Source organism: Pagrus pagrus (genome assembly GCF_965226575.1).
Source record: "Pagrus pagrus genome assembly, chromosome: 11".
NCBI classification, from domain to species: Eukaryota; Metazoa; Chordata; class Actinopteri; order Spariformes; family Sparidae; genus Pagrus; species Pagrus pagrus.
The window spans coordinates 31,486,428-31,511,222 of NC_140195.1; the positions used below are offsets into that span (position 1 = coordinate 31,486,428).

Genomic DNA, 24,795 nt, shown 5'->3' on the forward strand with positions numbered 1-24,795 from the left:
TGTGACTCATTTGTGTACACAAAGACACAAGGAGTTTTACTGGTTGAAATTCAGGCGTCACTTTAGCATGCACACTACTGGAGGACTGCATTACAAACATGACAATAATATAGTATTGTGTAGTATAGTAATAATAAGGAATGTGTAATTTAAACATCCCCACCATTTATTCTCTCATTTTTCTTGTGTTCCTCTGCAGGCATATGGCCACACACTCTCCACAGAAGACCCATCAGTGCTCGTTCTGTGAGAAAATGTTTCACCGAAAAGACCACCTGAAGAACCACCTGCAGACCCATGACCCCAACAAGGAGGCCTTCAAGTGTGAGGAGTGTGGGAAGCACTATAACACCAAGCTGGGATATAAGCGCCACGTGGCCATGCACTCTGCCACTGCAGGGGATCTCACCTGTAAAGTGTGCATGCAGACCTATGAGAGCACACCCGTGCTCTTGGAGCATCTCAAGAGCCACTCTGGGAAGTCCTCTGGTGGCACCAAGGAGAAAAAACACCCTTGTGACCACTGTGACCGTCGTTTCTACACACGGAAGGATGTGAGACGACACATGGTGGTCCATACGGGCCGAAAGGACTTCCTGTGCCAGTACTGTGCCCAACGATTTGGCAGGAAGGACCATCTGACACGCCATGTGAAGAAGAGCCACTCGCAGGAGCTGTTGAAAATTAAGACGGAGCCTCCTGATATGTTAGGTCTTTTAGCTTCTGGGTCACCACCTTGCTCTGTGAAGGAGGAGCTCAGCCCCATGATGTGTGGCATGGGTCCCAACAAAGACCCCATGATGGGAAAACCGTTCCCCAGTGGGGCTCCTTTTCCGATGGGGATGTACAATCCCCACCATCTCCAGGCTATGTCTAATTCTGGGGTAGCTCACCCACACCCGTCCCTGATGCCCAGTTCCTTGTCTGCAGCTATGGGCATGGGCTGTCACATGGAATCCCCTGGATCCCTTCACCCACACTCCCATCACCATCACCATCACCACCATCATCACCACCACCATTCCCCTCCACTGCCGCCACACCACCAACCTCCGGCTCCCCAGCAGCAGCACCAGCCCCAGCCAGCCCCCAAATACCAGCTGGGATCTACCTCATACCTGCTGGATAAGCCCTTGAAAGTGGAGATGGAGAGCTTCCTCATGGATCTGCAGAGTGGCTCACCAGGCCCGGTCCCCTCTGCAGAACCCCACGCTGCTGCCTCACCCCCCAAGGACGGACTGGAGCCCACCTCGGGCCTGGTGGATGAGCTTTGCGGAGATCCCCTCCTGTCCAAGAGCCCTGCGGTGATCGCTGAGTCTCTGTGTGCTGCTAACATGGACTTCTCCCACCTGCTGGGGTTCCTGCCCCTCAACCTGCCTCCTTACAGCAACCCCATGAGCACAGGAGGGCTGGTGATGGGCTACACCTCATCTGCGACCTCCTCTTCTTCTTCCATATCCTCTTCCTCATCTCTGCATGCTGCCGAGCCCCATGCTGCAGCAGTTGCCGCGGCAGCAGCTGCCGTCGCTACAGCACCTCTTACCTCTTTGCAACCGCAACCTCAGGAGCAGCAGAGCTCCAGCGGGGGTCTGGGCCTCGGACCCCTGCACCCCCTCCCATCAGTGTTCAGCTCCAGCCTTAGTACTACCACACTGCCTCGTTTCCACCAGGCCTTCCAGTGAGAGAGTCAGTCGTCGGCCCAGCCCTGTCCAGCCAAGATGGTCTCAACACCATCCACAGCTCAGTTCAGCTCTGCGTGGATATTTCTGACTGTGGTTCTTTACAGGGCATGATCAAAAAGTTGGAGAATTAGAATAAATAAATACACAAATGAACACTTAGCCTTAAATGAAAGCGCACAAAAGCTTTTGATTAAGCCCTAAAAGGAAGTTAAACTCCTTTGATCAAAAGGAAAAGGTGAGAAAATTAGTTGAAGCAGCTTTTATTGGGCTTTTTCCTCCTACCATATAGTTACATAGCAATGTATTAACCCATTTTTTTTTAAATTTCCAGTTACTTCCCCTTTTATCCCCCTTCCATCCCCTATTTAGTAGTATAGAGGGCAGGATCAGTAGCCTAAAAGACATGGTACTGCATACTTTATAAAGTAATAATATTAAAAAAATCCAAGATAATTTTTTAGTGATTATCTGTCTTGTTGTGACCCAGAAAAATATAGTTTGAAGTGGATATTGTGTTTTACTTTATTTTATTTTCCAAATGTAAGAACATGGTAGAATGTGTCTCATTTTTAGTTTTGAACCACCTAATAACCGAAACTATCATGATCAGTACGAAAAGGGAAGAAATCAGTGAAGGAATGAGGAAATGTAGACACTGAGTCAATAATCTAACCAGAACTCTAAAATCTCCCCTCAGATGGTGAGGGTATAGCCACAAAAGCTAGCCTGCCTCTAAAAAAGTGTTCTTCAAACAAGAAAAAGAAGTAGATGGATGTCATTATTTTCTTCTATCTGTAGCTGATATACTCCTAGAGTCAGGTCAGTTTGAATGAAAACACTCACTAAATGAAAAATGGACTTTTATCATATGATTGATAAGAAACGTGTTAGCTTCCAAACATATAGACCAGTCATATACAAGGTCACACATTTTAAAGAAAAGAAAAAAAGAAAAAAGAAAGAAATGTGAAAATGTGTGAGTTTGTTGAAAATGATGTAAAATCACGCTGTTCCTCGAGAGAAGCACTTTTTTTTGCAGAAGGCACTTCACCTTTAGGAATCTCCTTGGGAAACCTTTTGTCTTTGCCTGAGACAAAGACTCTCTCCTCACTCTCCTTCCTTCACTTATCTTCCTTAGAACAGATATCTTTAAAAGCCCCCATGGTAATGATAACTGTAGCTGTTTCTTGGCTGCCCGACACACCTAAAATCTATATTTTTGGAATAAAATACCAACACATCTTCAGGCAGTCTTTGAAAAAGCTGCATCATCATGGTAATAATGAACCCCGACATATGTGAATGGCAAAAAACAAAAGAATTACAGTGACAGATGAGGAAAAATGTGTAAAAGAATGTTATTGCAGTGTACGAAATATCTCAAAAATGAATATTATTATTGCTTTTATCTCAGTAAGGTGTATTTTAGGTAGATGTATTAATACTAAGTGATGATGTTTTTGATGTCTGGCAGGTTTACATTTGTGTGTATCTTGCATTTTTGATCAAACAAATGGATGAAGTATTAGCTTTTCCCCTTAAGCTTTCTCTGTCATATCCAATCTTTACATGTACTTGAGTTAGTATAGTTGAATCAGAACTGTGGATGGGAAGTTTCTATAGAAGGCTGTTAGTGGCTTAATAATCAATTAGGATATGAACTAGATAGATTGTGTCATAGGGATGCTGAAATGGATGGCCTATGAATCTATGAATATAGGTCTTTATTCAGTGGAATATGTAACCCCTGCGCTGTGATGAAACCCCAGCAGATTTCACTCCAAGCTCAGTGGTTTTGGATTGTTTTGGAGTTTAGATCCTTTCTAACCTCACCACCAGCCTATAAAAACCTGAGCCCAAAGTTAACCTAAGCCTCAAAGTGAAATAGGTGCTTTTTATCTAGTGTTTTGTCTGTGGCATGACCAACATAATTGGCATATCCATAACTATCCTTAACGTTGTGCATAAATGTTGTTCTAGTCATAGATGAAGACCGGCACAGGCGATCCTGAACCGCCATTATACGTTGAGTGAAAATGAAAAAAACAAAACAAAAAAAACAGGAAAAACATAGCACATAAAAAAATAAAATACATATTGCTGCTTTTAGCTACGGTTGCCAATGGACAACAACTGTAGACCACTAGAACATTTCAATTTCTTGTAAGATGGACAGTGAGCTGAAAACATGCACAAACTGAACCAACATAGTGTTCATCATCCCCGGGCCCCATCCCCTCTGTACTCCTCCTGCTCTCTCTGCTGCTTTTTAGAGTCAAAGGAAAAGGGTCTGAAAATACAGCGATAACCGGAAGAACGCAGTCACCGAATCCCCAGGCTTTGACATTCAAAGCACAGGGGGAAACATGACTGACTGCACAACTCGGGGTATTGCTCATAGTCATATATTTGTTTTGTTTGTTGTCATATGATATATTATTTTCTGTTTGTGTAAAACAGGACCTCGAAAAACAACACAACACATCACCTCATTTTTATTTGTTTTACTTTTCTTACCAAAACCTGGGGAGAAGAAACTACATTTTTGCACGATTGCTTGTTACAAACTGCTACAAGTGTTATACGATTTTTGATACTGTAGGATATTAAACCCCAATAATGAGCAGCTGATTGTGTGGTAGACAGTTGAATATTCCCCTTAGGAGGTAGGAGCAGCTGGAAATTCAGAATCAGCAAGCACTGATGCAGGAAAAGCTTCTTTACAGTCTGACTGTTCTGAACTAATTTGAAATTTATTTTACACTTATTATTAGTAGTCTAACCTGGAAAGTCATTATTTTGATAATGGCTCTTGTAAAATGATCAAACTTTTTATTGATCCTAAATAAATTAGCTGTGGGCACCTTTTTAAGATTTTACATAATATGTTAAAAAATGGCAAGATTCGAATTTGATCTTTATTTTGAGTTTTGAAAAAGGTTGTTTTTAAGAAAAACCCTCTTGGCTTAAGCCAAATTTGTAGCAATCAAATTGAGCATTTATATTTTTGTAACAAACATTCATGTAGTCCTAAATAAAGAAAAGGTAAGGAAAAGCTTTTGGCATGTATTAAGTTTGTCCTCCCTGGGTTTCTGTGAGCTAATCTGAATTCTAGCACTTTCAACCTTTAAAAAAAGAGTATTTTTTCTTTTAAAATTTCAGCTTATATGTTCATATGTTTTTAATTTTGTATTGATCCTGTATATGTTTGTCCCATTAGTTTGATGTGTAGACTTTATCCACCTTTGTGTATTTCTCATTTCCAAAAGAATAACAGTATTTTTGATAGACTTTTCACTAATATCCTTCTACATAAGAGCCCCCTGCCCCTTCTCCTTTGAAACATTTTTGTTTTTGGGTAAGCCTTGCCTTGTCTCCCAAATCTATTACATCAAACTCTATAGCCAAGTGATTGAAGGAGCAGCAACAACAAATCTGTCATTCTGAGGTGCTGAGAAACAAGACTGATGTGAGTAGTGTCAAAGCAACAACCTGACCATAACCTGTCATTGACTGGCTGTGCAACAGATTCATTTTCACATGCCACTTTCAGGCCATTTTAGAGTAACTGAACAAAATTAGGTGAGGAGTGACCCCAAAATATAGCACTTAGAGCTTAGCGCCATGGTCACTGAACTGGTTGCCCCTGCCAAAAAGATGAGCTTCATGCAAGAATCACAGTTTCTGTTTTCCAGTGCCAAGTGGGTAAATAACTCAAATGTTGCTTTAAGTTAATGTTACTAAACATTAAAGTAGGTAAAAAAGATATTTTTTTGTATTTATTTATTTTTGGATATTTTAGGATAGAAGTAAAAAGTTGAACATGCAAGTGTGGTCAGATCATACTTGTAGCTGCGAATCACTGACAACAACAGATCTTAAGCCTGTTGTACCACCTGAGCTCGTATTGGTGAGGTTTGCAGAGGTGTTTCCAAGACTTAGTTAGTCATTCATCACAGAGGTCAAATGGACCCTGTTTAAGGACTTACTTTGATGTGCAAAGAAGCCCATTCCCACTTCAAGAAGAATGAACAATTAACACATGATTAATCACAATAAACTTAGTATCTCATAATTCTGACTCATTAAATCAAACTTTTTGACTTATGAAATTGACATTTTTAATTATTATTATCATTTAGATTTAATATGTGAAAACTTTACTATCTTTTACTTCAAATTTAGTCTCATAATTTTGAATTCCAAAGTCAAAATAGTGACTTCTACTCCTTACTACTAAATAGCACTCACTCAGGGAGTAAGAGTTTGATCTATGTCCAAATTGACATAGATACATGAAAAAATTTATTTACTGAATATATGAATTTCGTTTTATTTTACTAGCCGGTTTTTGGTTAGGAAACGGTTCTTGTGGTGATATTCACAATAGAAGTGCGGCCGACTGGAAGCTAGAAACACAAGCAAATTTAACAATTCCTTTATGGCTCTTGAGTGCTATTACAACATTAGTCCTACATCGCCCCAGACTGAAAGTAGCCAACATTCAATTCAACAGGCTTACATGTAAAATTAACAGTAAAACAACATAAAACATGGCAGAACTAACAACATCATAGTTTGATGTTAGGTCACAGAGAGCAGGTATTGATCCATTCTTGAGCTTGTACTTTTGGCCCTGGTTGATAAAGTCTGGAGTAAAATTCACACAAAATGAGCATGTGAAGTTAGGCTATTGGAGCTGTTCAGGAGTGAAACACACTCGCAACTAAATAGTCCAGTCGTTGTGAGGATATTTCTGTCTTATTTCCATCAAATATAAAGTCAATCCATTGATTCTTGACAACCTCAGATGCAGGGATTTAAGACTAAGCCTTTGTGTTGATATTTGCAGCTAACAACAGAGCAGTTCCCATGCTTAGTGCTAAGCTTTGCACTGGACCTCAAAGCAGTCCGAGGTAAAATGCTAAGCATACCCAAGAGTTTTCCAGTTGCTGTAGGGATATTTCCATCAAAAATTAAGTTGATTCCAAGCCAACTGTCAGAATAAATGTTTACTTTTCTTTAGGTTAAACTTTAAAATGTATGTTGGAAAAGGATAATGTTTTGGCTTACCTGGTTCTGTAACCACGAAAAACAGCTGTCAATTGTCCAGACATCTTGTCAACAATATCTATTTTTGTTGCCACTCACGAGGCTGGAAAATGTCACAATGTCTTGTTAAAAATATCCAACGAAAGCTGTCTATTTTCCTCTGTGCCTTATACATCCTTATATAAAATATATATATGTATATATATATATATATATGTATATATATATATATATATATATATATATATATATATCTTTACATGAAAACATCAGACAGTGAGGTGTGCAGGATTTTCACCTAGGTGGTGAATGGTCCCCTAGCTAGAGGTGGTGCTGTGTCACATATACCCCTTTCATGAGATGAGAGATGTTAATGTAAATTATTGGGATTTCTTCCCAGTTCAATTAACCCTGCAGAAGTCACGAGTATTTTTCGCCTCCTGCTCGGCTGTGATGTGAACACATGACCTGGGTGAACGCGCCAATTTACTCTCCTTCTCATGCACATTGCTATGACATGTATTGAAGATACAGCTGTTGCCTCCCTTCTCAGCAACTTCCGTTATCAGCTCTGGAAAAAGCATTGTGTCTAATTCAGAATGTTACTGATTAAGACTTTTTAAAACAAGTTTAACATCTTCTGGATTAATTCTGATGAGGTATATGATCGGCTGCAATGCATTGGTCCCTATTTGTCCAGCACGTCTCTGGCAAACTAGTTCACAGGCAATGTGAACAGAGTTAATTGCAGATTATTAGCGAGTTTACCCATCTTTATAAATACCTGCATAAACATGCTAATTTTGGTGTAAAAATGGTAATAGTGACGTAGATAATTTATGGAGGTAAATGCTGGAATATAAATGAGGCATTTCAGTGTTTTCTGTGGGAGGGAATAACTCCCTTTAGCCTGGGCATGCATTAAAAGCTACATAACACACTAAAGCAAAGGGAAAACCCCAAAGAGCATAATATGTCATCTTTAAACACTTGCATATAGACAGAGAGATCCTCCTCTGACCTCTGACAGTGATGTTGTTCTGTTCCTGGCTTGGCTGTATCTCCATTACCTCGACCTGCACCTACTAGGAAAGCACTTATCCTCACCTTTTCCTCTTTACTACTAGGTGCAGAGCATAAACATTTTAAGGGAATTTGTTCATCAGTTTCAGCCTGAGAAAAACTGATTTGATTTTAATTTTAATAATGCTGTCTATTTCTCTCCTCTCTATGTTTTTACTTTTAATGAATTAAATTTAAGGAAACTGGGTACTGTCTGATGCAGACAACATCCACATGTAGTTTTATATATTTCTAGCTTAATGTAAGTCTTGCATTCCAACCTCTTTGTGTATCTCGTTCAGTGACTTAGCCCATTTTATTTTCATCACTTGCTATTACAGCCACCTCTGGAAAGAAAAAAGTGAAAGAAAATAGAATATTTGCATTCACTTCACTTACTATTTTATATAGCACAGATTTTATCAACTACAGGGAGAATTATATAAATGATGTGCTTCAGAGAAAAGAAAATGAGAAGTCTTGCTTTTTTCTTACATATCTCACATGCAATCAGTTGCTGCAATGTAAAAGTGACAGATTTGTATATTGGTTGATCCAAAGAGATGATGAAAACAACAACAGAACTATTGACTTATTGTACAGTACATTGTATCTTTGAGTTGTCATGTGTTATGTTGAAATTATTAAAAGACAAACCAGCGGTTTCATACCCTATTGCATTTTTTTTCCTCATTTTTAAGAGTAACTCTTTCTCTTCTTAAAAATGTAGCCACTACAAAAGAATCAATCAAAATTAAAACTGCAAGCAGTGATGAACCGGCCCCCGCACCCCCTAAGCGCTACATAGTTGCAGTTATAATTCATATACATATCTAAATCTATATATACATATATATATATATATATATATATATATATATATATATATATATATATATACATACTGTGTCCACTATGTGGAACTAGAGAACACTGAGTAATTACACATTAGGTTTAAGCATGTCAAGGATAGATAGCACCATGAAAATTTCATGTAAATGAAATAATGATTGTCAGACAATGCTTACTTCCTGTTGCCAGTCGGTGGCACAATGACTATACCTTCTAATTGGCTAGTATAAGTGCTTTGTGCGGGATTCTGATCAAACACGCAACATTTTGGAAACACTGGACCATTTACACAGAAGTCCAACAACTTCCTGTTTCATAGTGAATAATTCCTTGCTACTGCATCAGCAACCATTGAGAACTCAGAATCTTCACCACATACTATCATGAAGGATTTTGTGACCAAATTTGAGGTGGATTTGGGGCGAAGGGCCCAGGCCGGACTCGAAGCCCGGGCCGCTGCAGCAAGGTCAGTGCCTCTGCACATCGGACGCCTGTTCTACCAACTGAGCTAACGCCCCGATTAGATTAAAGCTGTAGGAGGAGTTTGTTGGTTTGAGGCAGTGGCACAAGGAGACTTTCTGTAAATGTAATGCGATAGCAAAAACTCACAATGTTCACAATATAGAATCAACAAGGTCTCAAGGGTTTTCTCAGCATGTTTGAGGCAGATCGGATCATCTGGGTTGGAGAAGTACATCACTGTTTAAAATATGAAATTTCCTGATGCCACTAGGGGGTGCTATGATTATAACTCAATATTTGCTCTAATGCTATAGGACACGTTCATTGAAGTACAGCACGTGCAAAATGCCAGAAATGAGCACTATATTCAAAGTGGCAAACTGTTGTCAGTAGGTGGCGCTACGACTGTAAGCAAAATTTGAGATGTCAATGTGTTCAGACCGGGACTCTTATCAAACATGTGATGTTTGTGGCAGATTAGACATGAACATTGGAGCTATAGCAATTTCCTGTTTCATGGCACCACATCAGCCTTCCCTGTGCCACCACAGCCACACCCTTCAACGAAAACTCACAATGTTCATAATACAGCATCATCAAGGTCTTGAATGTTTTCTCAGCTTGTTTGAGGCAGAATTGGTCATCCAGCCATGAATACGTCAGTCCTTAAAACTATAATTTCCTGATGCCGGTAGGGGGCACTGTGAGCAAATATTGGCATGTAAATGTGTGAAAAGAGTGGATTTAAAGTAATTTCCTGTTTCCTAGCGAAAGATTGATATTCTCTGCCTTGCCACAGCCACGCCCTTCAACAAATACTCAAGCCTTCAATAAATTCTAATTGCAAAATTGTTAATATTTGCCCTTACAAAATTGATCATGTTAAAGCTGTAGTACGACTTTGTTAAAGTATAACACGTGCAAATCGGCAAAAATGAATGCTTAATTCAAAATGGCTGACTTTCTGTTGGGTTTAGGTCATGGCACCAAGAGACTTTTATGTAGGTCTATGTGCAATACACATGTGGACCGAATGTCATACATGCAGGTGAAGTAGTCCCAGGGACTGCGTTTTAGGGGGGCACTAGTGAGCCGAAACCCATAAAATTCAAATTTCCACCACTTCTCTTTTTTTGGGCAAATTTTCATGAGATTTCAAGTGTGTTTAGTCCCTCAAAAAGTGATTTACTTGGTATAGAAAGAACGAAAGAATAATAATTCCTTGCAGGTCCTTGCTGCGGTATTATTTGAATGGTTAGACAGCATAATGAACCTACCATGGATGACTGTTCATCCATGGTAGGTTCATTATGATTCATTATGAATTTGGGGGCTTTGGAGACTCCTTGTACATCATTATCAGGTTTAATCCTGAAAATGTTCCGCACACTGGAATGTGCTCCTTTTTTTCCCGCTAAGAGCACAACATAACTCTCGCCGCCAGGATTTTCCTGTCACACTTTTTTTTTTCCTTAGGAGTGAGTGAATCGCGTCATTTAGAAATGAGATCGAATAGCTCTATGAGTCAAGAGTCAAGAGTTTTTTTTTCCGAATAATCATGTGGCCTTTAAGCCAGTGTTTCTCAACAGGGGCAATGCTGCCCCCAGGGGGCATTCGGAGAACGTCAGGGGGCACTGGAAGCAATGCTCTTGAAGGGGGGGCGTTTGCAAATTTACACCAGAAATTCACGAGACGAGTGGAAACTTCAAACTACTTGCAAGAATGTGGTCTGCACCTTTTATAAAGCATTCCTGTTTACACCAGTATGCCAAGAAGAGACAGCGTATCGTTTCATAGTGTGGCCAGAGCCGTCACTTTGGTTTAAAATTAACTTAGTCATACATTGTTATGCTGACAAACTCAAACACTAGAAAATGCCACAGATACTCAAAGTTACATGTAATAATAATAATAATAATACATTTTATTTGGAGGCGCCTTTCATGGCACTCAAGGGAGTAGGCCTGTTTAAAAAGGTGGGTTTTCAGATGGGATTTGAAGGTAGAGAATGAGTCAATGTTCCTGATGCTTGGGGGGAGGGAGTTCCAGAGACGGGGGGCAGAGCGGCTGAAGGCTCTGGCCCCCATGGTGGACAGATGGGCAGGAGGCACAATGAGGCTGATAGATGAGGCGGATCTGAGTGTCCGGGAAGGGGTGTTGATGTGGAGGAGGTCAGAGAGGTATGGGGGAGAGAGGTTATGGATGGCCTTGAAGGTGTGGAGCAGAATTTTGAAGTCCATGCGGAATTTGACCGGAAGCCAGTGAAGCTGTTGCAGAACAGGTGTGATGTGATTGATGGATGGGATCCTGGTCATGATGCGGGCGTGTGGACCAGGATGGCAGTGGAGTTGGGAGTAAGGGACGGATGAAGGCGGTTGATGTTGCGTAGATGGTAAGAGGCTGACCGGGTAATGTTATTGATGTTGGTTTGAAATGAGAGAGTACTGTCAAGGACGACACCCAAACTCCTAACCTGTAGGGAGGGGCTAACAGAGGAGTTATTGATGGGGATGGTGAAACTTGGAGTGTTAGTGAGAGTGGATTTGTGACCAATGAGGAGAACCTCGGTTTTATCACTTTTGAGTCTCAGGAAATTGGAAGAGAACCAGGTTTTGATTTCTTGTAAACAGTCACAGAGGGAGGCGGGCGGGAATGTGGAGGTGGGTTTGGAAGAAAGGTAGAGCTGGGTGTCGTCCGCATAACAGTGGAAGTGGATGCTGAATTTACGGAAGATCTGACCAAGGGAGAGGAGATGATGAACAGGATGGGGCCAAGTACAGAGCCTTGGGGAACACCAGAGGAAAGGGGAGATGGTTGGGATGTGAAAGTTTTCAACTGGATGAACTGAGTGCGGCCGGAAAGATAAGATTTAAACCAGTCCAGGGGTGTGTCTGAGATACCAATCGATGCTAATCTGTCAAGGAGGGTGGTGTGGGAGATGGTGTCAAAAGCCGCACTCAGATTGAGGAGGATGAGGATGGATAAGAGTCCAGAGTCAGCTGCCATCAGGAGGTCGTTAGTGATTTTGAGGAGGGCCATTTCTGTGCTGTGACATGGGCGGAATCCAGACTGGAACTGTTCATAAAGGTTATTGTTATGAAGATGTGCATGTACCTGTGAAGCCACTGCTTTTTCCAGAATCTTGGAGAGAAATGGTAGGTTAGAGATCGGTCGTAGGTTGCTGAAGTCATTGGGGTCAGGTTTCCTGAGTATAGGTGTAACAGCAGCAGATTTAAGAGTGGATGGTACAGAACCAGAAGTGAGGGAGGAGTGAATGATGGCAGTTATCAGGGGTAACAAGGAGGGGAGACAGGCAGTGACTAACGAAGTGGGCAGGGGGTCGAGTTGACAGGTAGATGTTTTTGATTTCAGAATGAGGTCCGAAATGTCAGCAGCAGAGGGCAGTTGGAAGCTAGACAACACTTGAGAGAAGGGGGCGTGGAAAACCTGGGGGGATGGAATGCCGGGAGTTTGAGGGGTCAGTTGCTGGTGAATCCTGAGTATTTTATCATTGAAGAATGACATTAGGGAATTGCAGTGATCTGAGGAATAAAAATGTGGAGGAAGTGAGGTCGGAGGGCGCAGTGTGTTGTTGAGCACTGAGAACAGGGCTCGGGTGTTCCCATCAGCAGCACTGATTAGACCTGCATAATATTGTGATTTAACTGAAGAGAGGGTGTCTTTGTAGAGAAGGATGTGGGTATGGTACATTTGTTTGTGAACAGAGAGTCCGTTTTTTTTGAAGAGCCGCTCTAGTTGACGTCCCTTGGCTTTGAGTTGACGTAGATGGGGTGTGAACCAGGGAGCAGAGTTGGTGAATGACACAGTCCGAGTTTTAACAGGAGCAAGTGAATTCAGCAGGGAATGGAGGCCATCGTTGTATTGAGCAGTGGCGTCATTAGGCCTTTTTTTTTTTTTTTTTTTTACAAAAAAGTGCAGACAAATTCAATATAATGTGGCCAGACTTTAAATTTAAATAAATAAACCAGTTATTATTAACTTGTGATCATAAATCTTAGTTTCCCTTCACTTCATAGTGGAAGCGGTAGAGAGTCAGAGTCAGTGCGTCGTTATCCAGTCCATTCCACTTGTTCATATAGAGCACGCCCACATCACTGAAATCCAGTCCACGTTTTCCCTGCAACCTAGGTTGCACTCGGTACCTGGGTACCTGCAGTGTGTGTACCGGGAGCGGAGCACACAGAACCGACTAGAGCAGCATTAGGAGAAGAACGTGAACAAGAATGGATATACGAAATTTTTTCAAGAGAGTAAGTATTCATCACTGCTGATAGTAACAATAAGTTAGCTGCAGCTCCCCAGCTAACAGCAGAAAGTCCCACGTAATTGCCAAATGCTCCCTGTTTGACAAATAAAAACCTGGCTTGCACACTCTGTAGCTGAGAGCCCCCTGTACAGGAGGCAGCGTGAGACGCGTGCTGTATATCTCTGTGCACGTCTTACCTTTGTTGTTTTGCGGTCAAAAGTTACATTTCAGCTCAAAAAGAACTCTGCTACAGTAGCTAGCTAGTTAGTCCGGAATGAAATGTGAAGGTCCTGGTTGTTTATAGAGTTAGGTGTGCACTCTTCATATTATCTTTGGGGTGACTTCCTTCTGGAGCATCAGCTCCAGCATCAGATGCACACCGTGAAACAGCTCATTCACGTATGATTATGTGGATAATAATAATAATAATAATAATAATAATAATAATAATAATAATAATGACAATAATAATGATGATGATAATACAGTAATAATAATAATAATAATAATAATAATAATACACTAATAATAATCACTCCACCACCCCTATTAACCTGTAGGAGTCAGGGCAGAGGAGCAGAGAGAGTGAGAGGGGAGGAACCTCTACTGGAAAGGTGAGTCTAAAGGATTTCACAGGATGGAGTCATTTGTGATGCAGACAGTCTTGGAATTTTATGGAACTCGATATGAATATGAAATATGAAACATTTCAGTCCAAGTGCACCATATAAGACTTATTTAACTTGAGCTTTTATTTAGGAGAGTAATGATTGGAAAGTGGAGATAGCCAAGAGAGATATGTATATGCTGTAAACATACAGTACTTCCTGTGTTTGTTGTTGTACTGTGTTATAAATGTAATGGTGGCCTAAAACATTTACACAGTAAAATATCCCTGTTAAATCTGTCCAAAACGTGCAATTTCTCAGTTTTTGTTAGCTGTTTGTGAAATTAAACGTTCGCTCACATTCTGTGCATCTCCTGGGGGCTAAGCCCCCCCTGTCCTTAAAACCTAGTGACGCCCCTGGTATTGAGTAACCAATTAATCATGTGACTGGAAATTACGGACCGAGACAAGGGATTACCAAAACAATATACGTTTATTTGTTTAACACAAGGTATAAAAAAAAAACGATCACTATGTCTAAAAGACATTAAAGGTCCCATATTATGAATAACTCACTTTTTCTGGGATTTGGGTCTATGGTGCTGCCATACGCATAAAAACTTTGAAAAAAGACCATCCGTGCTTTTTTGAGTGAGATACAGATTTCTGACGGTGTCTTGCCTGCAGTTTCCAGATGAGCCAGTCAAATTTGGCATCGGTCACCGACGTCATTGACCGGTCATTTGAATATTCCCACCCATAGTGTCTCCACCCACCAGGTACAGCATTACCGTCTTGGAGATCCGCCATTACGCTATCGAAAGCACCATGTCGAAACCAGAAGTGTTCTGTTGTTGGTTGTAAAAATCAACATAAGTGCCTAATGTCCCAGCTACAGAAGAACAGAAGAGACAGTGATTGCGTTTCATTTTTAACGACAATGTGCCGGCTAGGGTTGTGTGTGCTAACCACTTCACATCGGACTGCTTCAGTAACGAGCGTCAGTACAAAGCTGGCTTTGCCTCGACACTGAATCTTGTAAAAGGATCAGTCCCAACCATACGGGACCCAGCAACTGCACCCGAGCCACAGGTACATCTACAGCAACGCCCCGCAATACCTCAAAGACCTCCTTACCCCTCACTCATCCACCCGTAACCTCCGGTCCAAGTACCAACCTCCTCCATCAGCCCCGCACACGACTCCGCACCATGGGAGACCGAGCCTTCTGCTCTGCTGCCCCCCACATCTGGAACTCCCTCCCTGAACACCTACGACAACCCCAGTCTGTGGTTACCTTTAAAAAAGGGCTTAAAACTTTTTTGTTCAGACAGGCTTTCCTAGGTCGTCCCTAGATGTTTTTATTCTCTCTCTGCACTTTAATCTCCTCCTTTAGCTGTTTTATCTACTGCTGATTTTAACGTGTCTGATTTTTTCTCTTAGTCTTTTGTTTATTTTGTTTCTGGTTTCTGTAGCACTTTGAGATTACTTATGAAAAGTGCTTTACAAATAAAAAATGTATTATTAAGTGTCGCCACGTTCTGATAGTATTTACAGTTGCCTACGAGTATGGTGAAGTCAGCTTGAAATTGGCTACTCCACTATGCAATGGCGTTTGAAGCGAGGTTAATGTTAACAATATTACGAGGGAGCTTGGTTGTCACAGTAAAAAGTCTGGAAACATGTGCAGACTGGAGACAGAGACTATGCGAACAGTGTCCAAGAGTTTGGAGACTGTGTTGGAGACAAACACAGCTTTCGCTAGCTGTTTTTAGATGTTACCTGTTGCAGGTCAGTGGGGGATGGGAGCCGGGTGGTTGTGTTGGGGAGTCCTGCTGCAGCCGCAGAGTCTGTATTTCTTCAGGAGCCTCTCCTTCTGGGTCTGATTCTGGGTCAAACTGGTGTGTTTGAACGACAGCATCTCGGCGAGCCATAGTGATACGTCCACCGTAAACATTAGCGCATGCTACCGCTATCATAAGTGGCATCCTCTCCCTGAGAGGGACGTGTAGCAGGCAAGGCAGGGGTTGACAGACGGAGCTCATTAGCATTTAAAGGCAAGGCAAGGCAAGGCAAGTTTATTTGTATAGTACAATTCAGACACAAGGCAACTCAAAGTGCTTTACAGGCGCATAAAAGCATTTAAAATACATTAAAACAAAACATTAAAACAAGTTAAGATATAGACATTAAAACAAAACATTAAAACAAGTTAAGCACAATAACAGAAAACAAAAGTCACAGAGAAAATAAAAGTTACAGTGTAGTTCAAAGCCTTAAAATTGCTTCGGTGAAAGGCAGTGGCAAACAGAAAGGTCTTACACTATACGAAAGCTGCAGTAAACAGTAATGTTTTCAGCCCTGATTTAAATGAGCTGACAGTTTGTGCACACCTCAGGCGTTCAGGGAGTTTGTTCCATAGGTGAGGACCATGGAAGCTAAACGCAGCTTCACCCTGCTTGGTTCTGACCCTGGGGACACTGAGTAGACCTGTAGACCTGCTTCATATCCCACCAGCAGCTCTGACATGTATTTAGGTCCAAGACCATTTAGTGATTTGTAGACCAGTAACAGGATTTTAAACTCTATCCTTTGGCTCACAGGGAGCCAGTGCAGGGATTTAAGGACAGGTGTGATATGGTCCATTTTCCTGCTGTTGGTCAGGACTCTGGCAGCAGCATTCTGGATGAGCTGCAGCTGCTTTATTGATTTTTTACTGAGACCTGTAAAGACACCATTACAGTAATCTAACCTACTAAGAATAAATGCATGAACTAGTTTTTCCATGTCTTGTTTAGACAGAAGTCCTTTAATTCGTGCAATGTTTTTGAGATGATAATAGGCTGATTTAGTGATAGTCTTTATGTGGCTGTTAAAATTCAGGTTTGAGTCCATAACTACACCCAGATTTCTGGCTTGGTCAGTGGTTTTTAGTGTAATTGAGTGAAGTTGGCCACTGACCTCAAGCCTTGCATTTTTGGGACCAAAAACAATAACTTCTCTCTTTTCAGCATTGAGCTGAAGAAAGTTCTGGCCCATCCACTGAGTGACTTGTTGGATACATTCACTCAGCGACTGTAATGGACTGTAGTCATATGGTGACACTGTGATGTAGAGCTGTGTGTCATCAGCATGAGTGGTAAGAGATGTTATGATACTCCATGATCCGGGCCAGTGGGAGCATATAGATATTAAACAAAAGTGGCCTGAGAATAGAGCTTTGGGGGACTCCACATGTCATCTTTGTTTGCTCAGATTCACAATTACCTAGCGACACAAAGAAGTCTCGATCTTCTAAACAAGATTTGAGCCAATTAAGCACCGTACCAGAAACTCCGACCCACTTCTCCAGTCTGTCGAGCAACATGTTGTGATCAACTGTGTCGAATGCAGCACTAAGATCCAGTAATACCAACACTGAAGTTTTTGATGCATCAGTATTAAAGGATAACTACCGTTTTTTACAACCTGGACCTTATTTCTAGCAAAATATATGGTCATTTACTCACCCAGATAACTTTGGTGTCATTTGGCGTCGTTCGGATGAAATTAGATCCAGTGTAGCGCCGATATATCCATATAATGCGAGTAACGGGGCATCGACACACAGCCTCTATATAACGCATTATCTGCCATGAAACTAGTTCATTTCACCAATATTTTGTTATGATACGCTAGCGCTATTCCCCTCTGAGCCCGGGCTCGTCTATTGTCAACATCCGGGGTCTGTAGGTTGATCTACTACCTCTGACCTGGAAGATGTCGTCTCTGAGCTGCGCGCGCACCCGCGACAGCCCGGCTTGTTTACCTGTAGCTGCTACTGCTAGTTTGACCCCGGATGTTCTACCTACAGGCCCTGCAAGGTAGAACACGATCAGTGTCTCTCTGATGACTGGCCAATAAAGACATATCTCCTTTTATGTGAACACTTGGTAATTGAGTATGCAACGTTTCAGCATCAATACCTTCAGATTTCTGTAGGATACCAGAACAAGTTTGATAATGGTAGAATAGTGTACTGTAGGCTTTAGACTAGTTTTTATCGTCCATGTGGCTACATGCTAGTTCTTACTGATGTTAACTTCTTGACACTTTAGCCAAGGCTTGGCTACTTCTCTAAATAGCTTAAGACAGGGGTTCCCCAGCATTTTTTCACTGTGTACCGTTCACGGGTGGACAATTTTTTTTTCAAGTGAAAAAGTTGTTGTAGAAAAGACTAACATATGTTTACCTGTTTACATTACACATATAATATAAAAACGATTGCAGACGGTCACATGGTTTTCTGTTAACATTTTTAATTCAATAAATACATCTTTGTTACAACTAACCATAATAAACTCTCTGTAATCTCATTTTTGCTGCCGTCACCTCGGAAAACCCCTCGCTTCACAAAGATAATATGTTTGTAATGGAAGCAGATTTTCAGTGCTTTTGTGGCCATCTCAGGATAATCTGCTTTAACCCAGAACGCAGGCAGAGTTTAAGTTTTCTGCGAAGCGGTGCAGAGCCGGTCACCACATTTAATATACACAGCGGGCTTGGAGCATGTGAATCACCTACACAAAATGTAGAACTCTGGACTGAAAATGAACATATATATTACATTATCTGTCAAGTATTACATTATCAGTTTTGAAGAAAAAAAAAACTCCTGAAAATGTAATAAATTCCCAATAATGTAATAAGGTATTACATTATCGGTAAAAATTGTATTACAATATCAGTCAGATTATTTTATTACATTATTGGTGAAGTTATTACATTATTGGGTTTTATTACATTTTCAATCGAGTTAAAGCTCTGGTCTACGATCTGAGAAAGGTGAAACTCGCGTAAATCTTGAAAGTCATTACAATGTCCACAGCTAAGCTCCACAGCCAAGCTAGCGTAACGTCATTAGCATGCTACAGCTACGTTACTTTACAGCTACGTAATAAGTTACAACAGCTAAGTTAGCCACTTCTAAAAGTTACTGAGGGCCAAGAGACTAACAGATGCTGCCGTCAGCTTTCATCACAACGATCGCTTCCACATTGTGGCTGAAAAACAAACCTGTGTGTGTCCCAGCTGCTGTTCGGTGCTACTCAGACTTGTTGTTAGCTTACAATGCGAGCATAGAGGCTAACGTCTCCGTCGAACAAGTAAACAATTGTTGACAATACTGCAGCGACAGGCACGTCTAATAACAGAAACAAACTAACGGCAGCTTTCACAGTCATCAGCAGCATCGGCATGAAAGTTATCTGTGTCACAACATCCACAATAAAGACGAAGGTTACCTGCTCAACAGAAACGCTGCTGTATCAGCACCGGGTCCATATCTTCACGGACCTTTCGCCACCGTTCAAACGATGACCCGATGTTTATTCGGTTTGAGCCCTCTTTGTTTCACATCTCCGGTTTGTGTGTTTACAGTGACACTTTCTTTCTTTGACTCTTTGTCGGTGGGGCGAGCAGAGGCAGCTGAACAGCTCAGGGCAAAACAAACCTCTTGTCCGCTTGTAGTTTCAAATGCGGAAGTGGGTCGGGACCAGACGTGAGCAGGAGCAGGAGAGTGAGCGAGGATTGGATCGGAAAATTGATCCAATAGGAGCCATCCGGGCCGGATGGTTCCTATTGGTCAATTTCTTTTCAGTTTTACAGACACCAGAGAGAATGGTTTTTTTTGGTTCCTTTTACTCTCCACATTGTGTAGGTGGTACTACTGGGTCATAACCACCATCTAAATGATGTTAATAATAATAACAAATCTTTCAAATCGTAGACCATAGCTTTAAGTGCAAATGTTATTACATTTTCAGGCGTTATTACATTATCAGGAAATTATTACATTATAGGGTGCTACAGCGCCCATCATGTGTGAGGCCACACTGCTGGATGAGCTGAACACACTTTATTATTGCATTGATCTCCTCAACAAAGACTAAGCTGTAAAGTCTACTCCACCTCTAGACGACCGGCCACTATCAGTAACCACAGCAATAGAAAACATCCTGACTGGAAACTTCACAAGGTAGCATGGACAGGACACAGCCCAGGACAGGAAGGCACTACAGCAGGTGATTAAAACCGTGGCTCAACATTCCAGTCGGATGCTTTAGTGCGCTGCACCCAGGCTGCACCACTCGGCGGCAAGGAACAAGGAAGGAAGCAACGATTACCACGAACAAATATCGAACTGTTACAAGGTAAGACTTTTGGGCAAACAATGTTGTTGGCTAACTTTCTGAATTATAACAGTAGCCTGCCAGAACAGGCGTTAATGCCAACTTGAATTGATTGCAAGCTTCTAGCTAACGTTAGTTAACCATACCACAACACAAAACCAAGCAAACCCGCAACAGTAACCTATTATAATAAATGTTATTTATATACTGGGTTGCTGAAGTATTGTGTATTCCTCTCCATTGCATTTTCTCTATAGTTAAAATGAAGAGAAAAAAGGACATTACGTCCTATTTCTGCACGAAAAAGACAGATAACCACGAGACAGACAATGAGACAGAGCCAGGAGATACTGTTGAGAGAGCTGAAGAGAAGGAAGTTGAGGAGGCCACAGAGAGAGAGCAGGAAAGAGAGACATATGAAGATCCTGAGAGTGAAGCAGAGTGTGAGACGCAGACAGATATATGTGCATCCACCAGCACTGGACCATCAGGTTTGTGACGTTGAAAAAAAAAACATTTGCCTGCTCTGTGTGTGTGTGTGTGTGTGAGAGAGAGACTTTTTATTTTAAAGTTTATTTATCAGGGATGATACATACAACAATGCCTACAAAATGGGAAAATGTGATGCATTTAAGATATCTAGCTTTAGCTAATTTTAAGTCTCAGTCCCTGGTTAGGCTTTAGAATACAATGAAAGAATGTAATGAATACAATAAAAATACAATTAATTAATACAATTAATAAATACAGTAAGGATATTTAGACAATAGTGTGTGTGTGTGTGTGTGTGTGTGTGCGTGCGTGCGTGCTTAAACAGTGTGGATACAGTCTATGCTGTATCCCTGCAGAATATGTTTATTTAGCCTACATATTTGGTTTGTCTTTGTCCACAGACATCAGCAAATGTAAAGAAGACCCACCAATGCAGCCAGACCTAAAGTTGTTTCCAAGGACCTTGATGGGGGACAGGAGGAGGAGCTTCAAGGCAGCCTGGTACCACGTCCACCCCTGGCTTGAATATTCAAAACACTTGGACTCTGCATATTGTTACGCTTGCAGACATTTTAGCCCTCCCAATAGCCCAGACACAGTCTTTGACTCGCCAGTTGGTTTCAAAAGCTGGAAGAAAGCATCTTACAAAGAGGGGGGCTTTGCACTGCATGCAAGGTCTGAGCGGCACAAACAAGCCATGGTTACATGGAGGGACTATCAGAAAGCTGCAGCAGCTAATGCAACACTTGTCAATGTCTTAAACAAGGAGCACAACAGACAGGTCAAAGAAAATAGGGACTACATAAAAACAATAGGGGAAGTGCTCCTACTCACTGCCACTCGGAACATGGCTCAAAGAGGTCACAATGTGTCTGCAGACTCAGATAATAAAGGGAACTTCAAGGCAATTCTAGACACAATCGCTAACCACGACAAAGCTGTTAAAAAAAGGTTGACTTCCATTCATAGTGCGAAGTACATAAGCAAAGTCATTCAGAATGAGATTCTGGATTGTTTAGCAGGCATGGTTCGAACTGAAATTACAGAAGAAGTGAAAAATTGTGAAGTCTTCAGCATCATGGCAGACGAAACAAAAGATGTAAAGAAAAAGGAACAAATCTCTCTCATTCTAAGGTACTACTACAATGGAGCTATTCATGAAAGTTTTCTCCATTTTGAATCCACAGAAAAGCTCGATGCAGCAGGGCTTAGTGAGAAAATAGTCAACATTCTGGAAAATCATGGTCTAGAGTACAAAAAGAACCTCGTAGGCCAAGCTTATGATGGGGCTTCCGTCATGAGCGGTAAGCATTCCGGGGTACAGGCGAGAATCAAAGAGGAAGCAAAATATGCCTTTTACATCCATTGCACCGCCCACTGTCTAAATCTCGTTTTAGTAGATACAGTCAAAGCTGTCCTGGAGGTAGAGGAGTTCTTCTACTTACTAGAAAAACTATATGTGTTCACATCTGGATCAGCTGTCCATCCTAAATGGCTAGCTATACAAAGAGACATGTACGAAGGTTCACCAAGAGAGCTCCAGCGTTTATGCGACACTCGTTGGGCATGTCGATTTATAGCTCTACGCAACATCATGGATAGACTGCCTGCCCTTAAGCGACTACTGCAAGAGATAGCCCAAGAACGTAATGGTGAAAGATCTGTTGAGGCACGAGGTCTGCTGGCACAGATGGATCTTGCATTCAAAGTGCATCTTGTTACACTCCGTAAAGTGTTTGGAGAAACAAAACTTCTCTCTGATATGCTACAGTCTTCAACACTTGACATTTCCAAAGCTGTAGATTTAGTTGATGCTTTAGTTCAGACATTGACTGATTTCAGACAAGAGTCGTTTTTTGATGATGTGTGGGATGAAGTGTTGAATGTTTTCGGGCAGTGTGATCCAACACCACCAGCTGCAAAACGACAAAAAACCCTAAGCTCGAAACTCAGCGAGCACTGTGTACTGACCACAGTTGGGCAGAGAGAGTCAGAGCGAGATAAAGACGTGTTTCGTACAAACTTTTTCTACCCTGTCATCGATCTAATGCTCAGTGAGCTTGAAAGACGATTTTCTAAGAGAAACTGTGACTTAATGAATAGCATCCAGGCTCTAAATCCCCAAAAAGATGCATTTCTGAAAGAGACAGCTCTGTTTTCATTTGCTCGATTGTATGATTCAAATATTGATGACCTGCAGCATGAACTACATCAATTCAGAAGGATCTTAGACAGGAAAATAAAAATAGGGATGCAGAGACCCTCCAATACAGTAGAGCTAGTACAGTTCATTGAGCCATATAAAGAAGTGTTTTTTGAGCTCTACAGACTCTGTAAAATAGCAGTTGTGATCCCAGTCACTACAGCTTCTTGTGAATGGAGTTTTTCTACGTTAAAGCTGGTGAAAACGTACCTCAGATCCACCATGAATGATGAGAGACTCAGCAATCTGGGTGTACTGAGCATTGAGTCAAGGAGGGCAAAGGCATTGAATCTTGACTGAATCTTGATTTGTTGATCGGTTTGCCAGAAATCACCAAAACCGCAGAATACAGTTGCTGTAATAGTAGGGCAGTCGATGTATTTACTGTATTTTGTACTGAGAAAATGAACCAAAGCTGCACCTAACAGTTATTTTCATTGTTATTTAATCTGCTTAATCAGTTGTTTCATAACAATACAAATAAATCAAATGAGATTTTGAATCTTTGTCTTTTTTGCCCCGGGTTGAATGTGCCCCTCTGACAAAACCTCTGGCCCCAGCCAGGCCCCCTCAGTAAAATTGGTCTAGAACCACCACTGTTCATACTGCCCTTTCAGGGCAGGAATCATGCGCCGATTCTCCGCATCGACGTCGGTGTTAAAGTTTCAGATGCGGAGAGGGGGGACAGTTTCACTGCGGGTCTGATCCGCCTCTGGAGGTAGTATCAGAGCCGCAGCAGAGGTGAGCTGGTGTCTGTGTGAATGGATAAGCTGGAAACATGGATCAGGAGTGTGTTCAGTCTGACAGCTAAACATATCCTTCACTCAACAACAAAAAAGAGAAATTACCCACAAAGCAACTTTACGGGACCAAACAACAGTAATGTGGTAACTGGTAGTGTCTTTGGCAACTTATATGAAGAAAAAAAAATCTGCAGTTATACGTGGAGAAGCCTCTGTCATCCTGTCTGTCCTCCTGTCTGTCCTACTGACTCTTAGTCACATTTCTGCCCGAAAAATAACGTCTGTCCCTGGCAAAAAACTTTAACTCACCAAGTGTTTGTCGTCGTCCACTATAGTAGTTGTCTAGTGTTGTCTTGAAAAAAATCACGGTGAAGCCAGCCCTTCTGATCGAGACTTCAGTGAACTTTCCCCCAGAAAACAGCATCCCTCCCCGCAAGTGAGAGAGCCAGACAGTGTGCTGTTTACTGATGGTGATTATGTAATTATGTAATTTAGAGCGGAAAAATGTAACTCTGTCACTTTCCAGGATGTATGGTGGGTCAGGATCTCAATCACAACACATTATAAATGGATCCATACTATTATAAACAGTCAGCAGGTACATGTTTAGATTAACAGGTGGACACTGGAGGAAACGTTGAAAAAACCACACAGATCTCAAGTCATGATCTGTATCGTCACGCCTCTTTTGGATCTGCATCGCCTGCGGCTTATATGAATTGACACACTGGAGCGGCTTTACACTGGAGCTGCTTGGTTCTGTGTGAACAAACAAATGCAGAGAATTGGCGAGCCTTCGCTGCAGAGATAATGCACCGTGTGAAAAGGGCTAGTGACATCAGTGAAGTGAGATGGCTGCACAGACACCAAAGGATACTAAAAGACAACACCCTCCCCATCTGTTCACCCTACTGCCATCTGACATAAGATACCGAACCATGTCTGTTATGCCAAAAAGTATATTGTGTCAACATGTTATAGTGTCTTCTGTCATATGCTGCTTTTAACAGTCATGCCGAGGCGTGATTGTGGTAGAATCAAAGAGTGCCAGCAGACCTGAGACCAGCTGACCTACAGCCTCTTAACATAATGTGCATGAATTTATAAAATAATAGATTAATTAAAGTAGATGTGCGACACTGACACTTAAACACTGACCAGATTTTTCAACTCCTGATTATACAGTTAAATAGCGCACATTTT

The 24,795-nt window shown here is 41.5% G+C and overlaps 1 protein-coding gene across 3 annotated transcripts in view; it reads left to right on the forward strand.

Annotated features, from left to right (window-relative positions):
- plagl2 (pleiomorphic adenoma gene-like 2) overlaps window positions 1-8,460 on the forward strand; it is a 61,049-nt gene extending 52,589 nt beyond the window's left edge. For all 3 annotated transcript variants that reach the window (XM_084366740.1, XM_084366741.1, XM_084366742.1), the window contains one exon: window positions 200-8,460. In XM_084366740.1, coding sequence (XP_084222866.1) covers window positions 200-1,682 — 1,483 coding nt within the window. In that variant the 3' untranslated portion in view covers window positions 1,683-8,460. The remainder of the gene's footprint in view (window positions 1-199) is intronic.
- The last annotated feature ends 16,335 nt before the right edge of the window (window positions 8,461-24,795 follow it).